Source organism: Halichoeres trimaculatus, unplaced genomic scaffold, assembly GCF_033239565.1.
Source record: "Halichoeres trimaculatus isolate MK-OKI-2021-1 unplaced genomic scaffold, fHalTri1.1 fHalTri1_scaffold_8, whole genome shotgun sequence".
Classification (NCBI taxonomy): domain Eukaryota; kingdom Metazoa; phylum Chordata; class Actinopteri; order Labriformes; family Labridae; genus Halichoeres; species Halichoeres trimaculatus.
The window spans coordinates 14,089,240-14,101,778 of NW_027437186.1; the positions used below are offsets into that span (position 1 = coordinate 14,089,240).

Consider the following 12,539-nt stretch of genomic DNA (forward strand, 5'->3'; position numbering starts at 1 on the left):
AGAAAGCAGATCCAGAGGCCATTCAGGGCTGTGAGCCAGATGGAAAGAAAACATTACTGTATTGTTAAATTTCAGTCTGAAGCGTTTCCTGCACAAATGAGAACGTAATTGGTGTGTCCGACTCTCCCTCTTTTTCCTCCCCCTTTCTCTATCATTTCATTGTTTTTTTCTGATGCTGAAAAATCCCAATTTCATGGTCTTTTTTCTGTTCAAGTGACTGAGGGGAATTAGGAAAAGCACTTTTGTTTTTGTTTTTTTCAACACTCTTCCTTGCCTTCTTTTTTTTTTAAATCACATCGCCCCTTTTTCTCTCACTATACACTTCTATGACAATTGCACAGGGGCCCCACTTGGCTTGGGGGGCCTCAAAGTTTTACTTGACAGAATGCACACACAGCTGTCCTTTCATTCCTGTATGAATAAGCAGCTACATTTTCCACTAAGTTTTTACAAAACAAATATGTAAGCTCACTACATTACATAAAAGTGTTTGTTAAGTGTGTTACGAAGGCTTTTCAGGCTAGAATTAGTCATGCTGCCTCATCTTTAGTTTTTGAGCCCTGCCGATTTGATGACCTGTGGTGAAAGTAACAAAAGAAGTCACTGAAAAGTGTTTTGACAATAGAGTTATTGTACTTCATTCTAGAAGTCAAAAGTGTGAGTTGTGCAAAAAAAAAAAAAAAAAAAAAAAAAAAATTAAGTAGAGATTTGTTAAGTACAAAAAGCCTTCCTCTAAATTGTATTTGAAAAAATTATGCAGTGATTTTATATCTAGTTTTCTCAAGTTCCCACATTCATACCTTTTAGTTTAAATTGACTAGACAATCAATGGAACGGCTTGCAGTTATTTCTTTTAAAGCCGTTATTGGTATTTGATGGATTCGGGAGAATGTGCATTGTAGGATACAGCTAGTTTTTTGATATTTGTTTGGTTTTACTTTTAGATTTAGATCTAGAGAATTCGTTTTTCATGTGATTGTGTAATTTTCCTTAGCTATTCCCACTTTTTTCCTGATTCGTAGGCAGGCTATACTTTTGTGACATGGCAGGAGCTTCAAACTGATCAAACCTGTAACAAAAAGCTGCTTTACCTGTCTGGATTAGATCTTTTTTTTTTCCTGATTCAGTGGGCTGGTCGTGCTAGCAGAGTTTAACATAACGTGGTATACAAAAAGGCTGTGCAGGATTGGAGTAAAGCTGAGAAGAAAACAAACAGAATTTCCCACATGATGCTAAGTGAGTTAAATTTCTGCCATTTCTATTGACCCAAGTCATATGGGCTATGCTGTATGTAAATCATAAACTATCAACCTAACCAGCTTTGAATTATCAAAAACTTTTATCAAAAAAATACAATGTTCAAGCAGAATATTGTTGTAATATTCCTCTATGATTCCCGGCGTAAGTTGATACTAAGTTTTAATCAACAGTTTTTCGTTTTTGAGTGGTCTTTTCCCAAACACAACTATGCGGAAAAGCAAACTCGATCTCCATAGCATGTGGACCGTCAGTGTTAGCTTAAGCCTTCAGTGATATACAGATTTGTTGGTTTGCGCATGCGCCCCTTAGTCTTGTAGAACAGGCTTGTGGGTACAGGAAGTCCAAAATGGCGATGGACGGAATGATGTCCACGTCTTCGGGTCTGTCTTACCATAATGCCGGGGACTTTTACCCAAGAAAGTTCGGCCCAAAACCGGACGTGGTGCCGTCCGGGGTGACTGAGAGGAAAGTGGCCCCACAGGATAAACCTGACATGGTGTCGGTTGATGTCATTAACATCAATGATTCAGGTTTGTTATGCTAACAGGCTAACGGCTAACAACACGTAATCAAACAGGCAGCTTAGCTATTTTGACCGTGGACGGCACATGAGCATTTCCAGTTTACTCAACCAATCGCTGTATTTAACGACAGAGCAGGTGGTAACGCTGACTCTAACGGTCAATTTGGACCTATTTATAGGCCCAAGTGTCATTCCTGGGCCCGTGTTTGTTGTCTGACTCGACTTGTAGCGAATTCAGCTAGCTTTGAGCCCACTATCTCCCAATGAATGGAATGGAACTTTATTTGTCATTGCAACAAATACAACGAAATTTCAAATGACTTAAGGGAACTAAATGCTTTTACAGAAATTAAGGTATTTGTTTTAATTCTTGGAGTTGTTTGTATTTGGACTCATAGATAACTTATCCCACCCTGTCGGGATGCCATGTACAATGACAACCTGCTAACCATACATCATCCTATGCATAGTAACTGTTCCTCTGCATTTTTATTGCTTTCAGCCTCCTTACCAGTGTTGTACATTTGCTTGATTATGTTTGCGTGTAATATTCTTCTTACTCTTTGTATGGAGACTTGGAAAGAGACGACCCTTCTTTTCTGCTAGTTCTTCATCTTCACTGTCACTTGCCTTGTCCTTATTTGACTTAAGAGGTGTTTGGTCTACCACCCTTTTGGCCTTTGTATCACGCTCTGAAGCATCACCTGAAGTATTTTGTAGAGCAACAGGCAGTAATGATAGGATGTTACTGAAGTATAACTAGTGATGCACGGTTGAAATTTTTGCAAAAATCATGCCTTGTCAAGAGGTGAAGGTGCATTGTTTTATGAAAACACGACTAGTGTTGTTGCTGATGTGCACAGTCTGCACACTTGCATGAAGACAGTGCATATGTAAAAACAAAATAGGCTTTTGATTGGCTGTTCATGATAGTGGCCTCTATGCGTTAATGGTTTGATTGCCTTTGACCAAACCCACCCAGAAACATTACTGTGAGCAGGGTTACCCGCAGGGTGCCCACTGCTGGTTGAGTTGTGTTGCATCTCTTCTTGTTTTTGAACTGATGGAGGTGCTTTGTTTTTATAAACACTGTAGAGTATTACCATTTAATGTTTCACTGTCATCAGTATGATCCAAGTGGACGTAATGCAAAGATGTGTTAACGTTTTTCTCGTTGTATGGAGGCCCAGGCTCCATGACCATGCATCTGATATATATTTTGATACAGTCAAATGAAGATTAAAAATCCTTCACACAAACTTTAGGATTAAGAAGAAATGGTTTGTATTTGTATTGTATGGAGCATGAAGAATAAAAACACAACTGTAAATTGACGCTAATCTGCACTCTTTAGTTTAATTCATTCATCCCACAATTTATTGTCAATAGTATATTATCACACGTTGCATTCAGTATTTGTCTTACAAGTTATGCAGACCTACTGCAGGGTATGTCATGCTTTCTGTGGAACTAGCTGACACAGAGTGATTTTTAAAAAATCTCCCTGCTATTTATGGGTGTGGAGAAAAACACTCACCATAGAGACAGAGGTTTGCTGTTTTATGTGTGTGCAGTGGTCGCGTGACAAAGAGGTTAATCACAGCTTAATAAGATAAAGTTGAGTTTAAAAATAACAACATCTTATGTTCAGCAAATAAAATATTGATTAACATCATATACATTTCAAAAACAAAGAAACCTGTTCATATTTGTGGGTCTGCTCCTTAGAGTTTGGTTTCATGCCATACTCCTTCTCATATTGTGAATTTTTTTTGTTTCCACATTGTAATGATGTTGCCTGTATTCCACAGACATCCACCTGCACAGGAAGAAGCATGAACACGACACATACGTCTTGGTGAGTAGCTCAGGATTTTCTTAACTAGGGTATTTTTATACCAAATCCTTTTTTTAATTTGTGTTTTTTCACTCAGAATCTATGTGTTTTTATTTTTCCACATTGAATTAATTCAGAAAAACCCAAGGATTTATCTTTTTATCACTGTTGACAAATTAGACATGTTGTGACTGAATTGTCTTCCTGACTCATATAGCAAAACATCCCAGTCACAATACTGCAGATTGACTTGGATGTTTTGCTGAGTATTCAGACTCACCACTTGGTGTCAGTGTAGGTCACACTTTGCCTCTAACTGCATTTCTGTTACAGTTTTAGATAAGCCTGACTGTACTCAGAATTATCTCCATGTCTTTACACACAGCTCTGAATGACATGTAAAAAAAAATGTTGTTTTCTCTTGTTATTTTACTAATTATTCTAATGATGTCTTTTGATGTGCAGGGAACCATTCATCCATTCAGGAGGACGCACAAATCCATCTTTGGGAAACTTCTGCAGGAGTTCAGACTGGTCACCTCAGATAGACGGGTGAGTTGTGAAGAAATTAGTCTGTATCATTTGTGTCATCCTTGCTCCTTTTTTTTCCTTCTTGTGGCTTCATACTTTTTCCAAATCAGCCAACTTAAGTCGTATGGCCCACATCACCAAACCTCACCACCTTGATTTTAAAAACCTCTGCTTTAAGCTGTTTGGATTTCTCCTGCACAGTCAAACCTAAACCCCTCCAGTAATCCTGTTTGTCTAGCAGGTCACCATGTTCCAGTGAAAGCCTTACAGTGAAATACCATCAGCCAAAAGCTGAACTCTGGTCCACTGTGGGTGACCTTTTACACTTTCAGGCTTTGCTTCTGCCTTCTCTGAGGTATCAGGCTTTTAAAAAGTTTCTCCTGCTGTGGTCCTGTAAGGTTTGATGTGATGTTTGAACACAGAACTAATATGCAATGACTTCTTAATGCTTTTTTAATACTTACACCAGTGAACAACTAATATCAGACACCGGTTCATCTTGATCTTGAAATAATATTTCAAGGTAGAACATTGCCTACGGAGACTGAAACTATGGGTTTTACACCCATTGTTTCACTGCATTGTTCCTACAAAACAGAACAGTTTCTGATGAAATGGGAAAACACTCAACTAAGGTTGTAGTGCTGGAGATTGGTTTTGGTCTTGGTCTCAAAACCACTTTTTCAGGTCTCCATCTCTTCTCATGTGCAAGTCTTGGACTAGAGTTTACATAAAGAACGGTCAGGACCTCCAGAGATAGGCTGTCCATATCAATGCTGTCATTAGCCAAAACTGCCCCTTTCTAAAACTGTGATGGCAGCTACTTTCTTTACTGATTTTATGCAGTCCAAGCAATGCAGGCCTTTTTTGTACTTTTCAAGAGTTTGATTATTTCAAAATTGAAAAACGTATCTTTACTTACCAGATTCAATAATAATTCAATAAGTATAATGTCAATTTTTCGCAAAAAAAACTGGAAGACTAACTCAAGATTTAAGATTTTATGTATTCTGGAGCTTAGAAAAAAATGCAGAACACTTTTTTTGCTGTGACTGTTATTTTAAGATGCACTGAAAGTGGTAGAGACCTCTTTAATTTGGTTAACTCTTATGGTGATTTTTACTTTAAACATTGCTTTACATAGTCAAAAAGCCCAGATCAAACAATTTCTGAGTGTTTTTACTTTGTTAATTCAGCACATAAAGCTCTGATTTTGAGGATAAAATCCTGTTTTGTTTTAGGTCTCTTTCGTGGTGCTGTTTGATAAATTGTTGAAGCATCAAAAACAGGATCCAGCTGTAGAAAAAGCAAATAACATGTTAAATAAAACTGAGACATTAGTGCGTTTGTAACCATGAGAATGTTAAGCAGGCATATTTTCAGTATTTGGTGGGTGATCTATTTGGGTCTCTCCCAGTTTTTATGCTGTACTGCTTGTTGAAATGCCACCAAAGGAACTTCTCTTGCTGCAGGCTGTGATCTGCCTGATCAACATAAATAAAACATTTCACCTCAGCAACAACACTGAGCACAGTGATATAAAAACAGGAAACAATAATAGAGTCTGTCCCACTTTTCTCACCTCGGATAGTTAGATGATTTGAATGGGTTTTCCTTGAGATCCATTTCATTAAGCATTAGCACGTTGGGGTCATGACTAAACAGGGACAGAAGTAGTGAGGAAGCTATAAATGCTTCTAAGTGGAAATAAATGTAAACAAGGTTTTAACCATAATGATTTGTGTCTGTATGTGTGTGTGTGTGTGTGGTAGTATCATTGTGTTTTGAACCTCAGTTTAATTTTATGTCTACCACACATGATCCTTACATAATCCACTTTGACCTCAAACTGGCAGGGGGTCTTGCTTCCCTCAAGAGCCTTGGATTGGATTACAGGGTGTCGTCCTCGGCTTAGGGGCCAAACATAGTTCAAATGGGCGAAAGTTGAGAAGTTCCTCCTCAGCACCTCATCGCCCTTGTCTCACGTCTCCTGTTACTGTTTGTGTTGGAAAATAAAACCGAGCCAATTTCCGGTACAGTTCGATTTTACTCCAGGTCAACTGATGAAGGATTTGGTGCAGAAATCTCTTGTCCTGTAATCTTACACTTGCATGTCATCGAGGATGCTTTGTTTGATGAAACTTTCAAAACCATGTGTGCAGATTTGTCATCTGCACATCCATGATACAGATCCAACACACGATAAAGGCAGGATGGATCCATGCTTTCATTCGTTTACTGCATCCTTTTTTTACCCTGTTTATTTTGTTATTTTATTAACCATAATTGATGATTATGAGCAAATACCAAGAACTTCTTGTGGCCTTAAGTCGTCTTCAATCAGAAAGCTTTGGTCCTCTGAAGTTCATGTGACTCTGTTTATATTGCTCTGGTTCATCAGACACTTTGGTTATAACACTTTGTCCTGATTAAATTGGAACAGAGATGTTAGGCCGTCAGCAGAGGAAAGACATAACTGCAGGACAAGAAACTTTGAGGACCCGACGTCATCTTGTTTCCTCTTCCAAAACAGAGTCAGAAAACTCCCCGTCTCCTGTTAACATGCTGCCACCACCAACACCGCCGCCACTCCAATTCATTATATAAGTTGGTTTATTTTGAGTGGGGAACACAGCTGCCCTGGAGACACAGAGTCCTGATGGCTCTCATTGGAGCAGACAAAGAACGGGAGAGGACATTTTTCATGTTTTGGCTGCGGCTGGAAGCGGGCCCTGGCTGGATGAAGCTTCTGCACGCTGCAGGTTTCTGTTTGGTCCAAAGCTCCCAGAAATCCATGGCACACATTCCCAGTCTGCCAGGTTGAAGCTGACCTCCCCTTCCTACTATCCCTATTCTCTTCAGAGGCTCCAATGAGTCACGCCTCTGCTCACCACCATGACATACATTTGCTTGGCGCTGACCTGTGGTGCTGAAGCAGGCATGGCGCTCCACACTGATGTGACCGGGCCTGGCATCAGCAAGGGCTCCTTATTTATTACAGTACCTGGCCACTGAGAAGCTGTACGGGCGCAGCAGCTCTGTCACTTTGATGTCACATGTAACCTCAATATGTTGGCTCACGGTGATGCTGCCGGACAGCTGGGTGAGGTCTCTGACGGACAGACGGGGGCAGCAGAGCTTCAAGGATCAAACAACATGCACGCTCCTGCAGGCGCTCTGCGTACGTGAAGGGGGGAGGGGAGTGTTTTGGGCCAAGTGCTGTCTCTCTGTTTGCTAACACAGACACGTGCACGCTGGCATACACATACACACATGCATGCACGTGCACATACACACCATGGGTCTCCCATGCCTGTCGCTGGCTAGTGTTGTCACCAGACGCCCCAGCGCTGTCATAACACAGCACACCACAGTAATTGTAGATTTCACAGCACTCGGCGCTCCTTACCATGGCATATGAGTCAAAGTTGAAGTGACAGGCCAGGACACACACACACACACACACACACACACACACACACACACACACACACACACACACACACACACACACACACACACACACACACACACACACATACACATACATAAGCACACGTGTGCTTGTTCCCTTGTTCGTTTCCACATATCTGCTCTATCCGACACACTCAGACTCACTTTTCTTTTTGGTCAGAGGACAGGTTTAAACTCAGTTTTTTTTTTCTTCATAGAAAAATCTGCTGAATGTCCATCAGCGCTGATTGAGAAAGAACAGAGGTGGATGCTGCAGCTCCGGACTATGTAAAAAACTTTCTCAGTGTTTTCAAAGTTCTCTTGTCTTGAGCTCCAACTGTTGTCTCTGAAAAGCAAGGACGAGAGTAATGACATCACAAGAAAACAATTTTTCTGTCTCAGGTCTTCTACCTCAATGATTGTTGCGTTCTCTAAACATTTAGACAATAGTCCCCTTTTAGGATTTAAATCAGATTAAACGACTAACTTTGAGAATTATTGACCAAACAAAGCAACATGAGTAAAGCCAACGTTTTTAGAGCGCCTCTGGTGGCCAGTTTCAGAAATGAATCAGATGGAATGTGGGTCAAAAAAAAAAAAATAAAACACATGATACATTTTTTTTTCTTTCTGTGACTTTTTCTCATGCATGTGTAAGGTCAGAAAAGTTTAGCCCAGACATTTTATCTGATGTTTGAAAGCTGGTGGACTGACAGCTCAGTTGGTAGAGGTTGGCTCTTGTAAAGGGAAAATGATGACAGGACAACACTACGTCAAAGAGTCGCTGGACTTCTTGTATATCTGCCATAAATCAGTGCAGGAACCTGTTCAGCTGAAACTGTACAGATCTGAGGGATCTTTAATGTTTGATCAGTCAGTTTAATGTGTGCTCTGGTGAACAGAAACACTAGATTGTGATTATGTAAAGAACCAGAGTAACCTGCTGCATGTTGGACTTGTGCTCCAAGTTAATTTGTTTCACTTTTTTGATTTAAAAGATGTTTACAGTAAAGAAAATTATTCAACATAAACAAATTGCTGAGCTGCTGGTCCAAAGTATGACCAGATCCTGCTCGCTTTTCAAATTCATCCAAATCTCTGACACCACAGGTGGCAGCAAGACAGGAAACTCGCTGCCCATCAGTAGCTTCCAGTCTGTTTTTAGGTCTGGATTTAGGTAAGAAGACAGCCGGTTGCCTGCTGAGTTTCGCCCACAGGAAGCTGACTGACAGGAAAGAAAACCCTGTCCAGGTGAACTCAGCCTGTGTGAATAAATCTGTAAAAACTCTGCTGGAGCTTTGGGTTGCTAGCAATATGTCCCTAGTACTGGTATGAAGACCTTGCAAGAAGACTAGAAGCTGGTGATGCTAGCTCTGCCAATGTAAGATTCATTCAGCAAAACCACTGGCTGTATGAACCATGCTGAATAGATTAGGCTTAGTTTTAACTAAGGTTGTGTCCTAAATGGTGTATTTCCAGAAGAGCACTTACATACACTACACTTATTACAACAGTGCACAAAATCTTACAGGGTGTTGTTGTCTCAAATCAAACACTGTAGCACCACACTTAATGGAAATTACAAAGCTTTTCACAATCATTCACGGCTGTTCTTCTGCTCATTGATCAAATTCAACTATTGTTTTGATCTGCTCCTGCCCCTTCCTTTATACAGCCAATCTGAGAAGTTCCCACACTCAACTTTTTGACCATTTCAGGTGTGCCAGCTGAAAAATCAAAGCGTGTTTTTCCATACTGTCAGTGTGAATGCAATCACGCGCTCAAAATGATAAGTGTAATTGCAGAAGTACCCAATTTAAGACACGGCCTGAGTGTTTTTCTGCTTTAGTCCTGCCTGTAAGTCAGTCTATGAAACCATTTGATCAGAACAGTCCAAGTTATAATGACTGTCTGCACTTTGTTTCATTTTGTACAGAAACCATTGTTTATAATAGAATGAGACAATTTTGATGCTCTTGGCATTCATGATGAAAAATTAAGGATGCATTTTGTTTTGGTTGTGTAGATGAAGTAGACTTAACCTAAAACAAAACTTCTCAGTATTGTTTTGTGCTACAACATCTGAGTGCATTGCTACCGATGTAGAAAAATGTAATGGATTTCTTTCTCCATCTGAGAGGCTAACATTAGAAAATATACTCATATTTGAGTAAACTGCTCAAATCTTATCACCCATAATTTGGCTTCCTATCAAAATCAAGAATCATTTCAAGGTCCTTTTATCCACTTCAGAAACATGGCAAGCTCCATGCCACTGATCCTCCCAGATCCATCTCTCATACAGCACAGAAGAATCTCATGTTTTCTGGCCAGGGTTTCCCTGTTGTCCTTTATCTTCAAAGGAAAAAAAGGTGCCTGATATAGCTGCTGTTGTGACCCAAAGGATACTTTGTTCCTTGCTTCATAGTTTAACTTGATGCTTTGGAAAATCAGCTTAATTCTTTATTCAGACTTGCCATTGAACTAGAGATGAACCGAAACCGATCCTGGTATCGGAACTGGATCAGTACCGGTAGGAAGAAGCAGATCCATGGTGCTGATCCAGGTGACCAGCTCTATGCTGTTTTTTTTTAACTGGCACTCTTGGGTACTTGATTTGTAATGTTACCTCTGATGCACTTTTTTAGTTTTTTGCTGCATTACCAGTCTACAGGGTATAAAAGTTTACAACTGAATAGTAATTTCTGTACATTCGGAATATTTGTGTTGCTGTGTTGCTGGTAAACATTTAGATATTTTATAGTTTACATAACTTTGGTTATCCATCTCCTCCTATTTTGTCTTTTACTCAAAACATTACCAGAATATACCACAGTAATGCATGCAGGTTATTATTTATTTGGTATCAAAACCAGAAAAGCTGGATTGGATCCCTACATTGAACATCAGCTGTAATATCATTCAGCTGTGTGCTTTTGAGTCCTTTTGTTGACTGCTTTCTTTAGTTCTTTTTGTCAGCACAGAAGAGGTACAATGTGATTCCAGACTTTATATGGATGTTAATGTAACAATGATGCATGTTCATACTAAATGTGTGCAGACTTTCAAACGTCTACACATTCATAACTTGTAGAAATTCATCAACGCATTGACATATTGGAGGGGTGGGCCTTAAACACTGAGGTCTGCTCAAAGCTCTGCCCCTGACAGGCCTCTAGAGGGCTGGCCAATCAGAGGAAAGGGGGTTTGTGGGGCAGGGAGCCCTGAAGAGACAGCAGCTAAAACAAAGCATTTCAGAAAGAAGCTTAAATAAGGATTTACTCAAACACCTGTCTGAGGAAATATGGGGATTTCGTGTAATCATGTAAAGCTACTGTAGGGGTACCAGCGGGACAGATTGAAGCAAAGAAAAAAGCACAAAATATAAAATAACAATGTGATCAAATTAACTCAATCTTTCATGCAAAATTTATCAAAGGAATATTTTTATTCAAATGACAGATGTTGACATCTGTCTGCTGATGATTTGTGTTACTGTATGACCAATAACTACTAAAACTGACATCCTACTGAAAATCTGAAATAAGCTGGTGATGTCTTCTTATTTATTTATTTTTTTTCATTATTTTCTTTGTTTGAAGTGGGGTTTTTTTTGTTTTTGTTTTTTTTTTTTTTTTTTTTTTTCTTAGTGTTTAAACACTCAATGTGCATAATGAATGACCCTAACTGGCACTAGAGCCAGAGGTTGAGCCTCCGTGCTTCTTTTATTTTTGTCCTTTAACAGTTATTGTGTTTGTTTGTTGCCGTTTTCAGTCGTGGAGGATCCTGCTGTTCGGGGCTCTCAACCTGCTGTGCACCGGCTGTCTACTGATGTGGTGCAGCTCCACCAACAGCATGGGTGAGCACACAAACACACACCCTCATAAACACAGTCATACACACACATTAAACAAACTCAGGGATAAGGCAGACACAGATAGACACATGCAAACTCGCACACACACACACACACACACACACACACACACACACACACACACACACATAGATACCCAAGCTGACAAAGACACACAATAGAAACACACACACACACATACACACCCTGAGATGTGGACACTGACACTAACAGGCGGAGATACCTGTCTACACACAGTAAACTCTGATTGACAGTTACGCACTCTTACACATATGCACACAACCGTCTCCGTGTGTGTGTGTGCGTTTGTCGTTGTGCTGCTACAACCAGATTCACATACAGTGAGCAAGTCTTTAAAAGTGTGTAAGCAGGGTCATCTCACCAGAGGGGTTCAGACCAACCCTGCTGCTACAGCTGCATCTGTGTGACTGTGTATCTGTGCAAAGCATTAAATGTTAGTGTGTATTTGTGTCTGTTTGTTTGTGTGTATGGTAGACGGGTCACATCAGTTAAAATATGGCACTTGGAAGGGCATGTCGAAGAAACAAAGTCCTTCACAGCTTGTGCTTTTACCCTGTGGTGCAGCAACAAAGAGAACACATCAGTCATGTTGAAAGAGCGTATTTTGTATTCATCCAGACCAGAACAATGCAAACAAAACCATGTTGATAATATTTAAACCTGATGTGTAATAGATATTTCAGTGTTTCCCACAGGATTTTGAGAGACTGTGGTGGCAGGGTCGCTGACCCTCGGCCGTTTTAATGTGTGTGTACGATTTTAAGCACAATGTATCGCCCTTACAGTAAGTGCAGTTTGGGACCATGGACATGAACGTATGCTGATAAATAAGAACTTACAAAGGCATATCAGAAATATTTTAAATTTGATTCAGAAACAAAACCAAAATCTCACTTACTCACAATATTTTGAAAAATTTACTGAACAGCATTTCAACAACAGGTTATTTACACTATTTCCATGATCTGTGATCCATTATCAGGCTACTGAGACTGTAGCCTACCGTTATTCTTCTTCTCTCTGCTCCCTTATCTGGA

At 39.9% G+C, this 12,539-nt stretch overlaps 1 protein-coding gene across 1 annotated transcript in view; it reads left to right on the plus strand.

Moving 5' to 3' along the window:
* The first annotated feature begins 1,582 nt into the window (after positions 1-1,582).
* Positions 1,583-12,539, plus strand: part of slc30a6 (solute carrier family 30 member 6) — a 63,198-nt gene continuing 52,241 nt past the window's right edge. The window contains exons 1-4 of the mRNA XM_074676493.1: positions 1,583-1,790; positions 3,595-3,641; positions 4,086-4,172; positions 11,379-11,463. Of these exons, the coding sequence (XP_074532594.1) occupies positions 1,607-1,790; positions 3,595-3,641; positions 4,086-4,172; positions 11,379-11,463 (403 nt within the window). The 5' untranslated portion in view covers positions 1,583-1,606. The remainder of the gene's footprint in view (positions 1,791-3,594; positions 3,642-4,085; positions 4,173-11,378; positions 11,464-12,539) is intronic.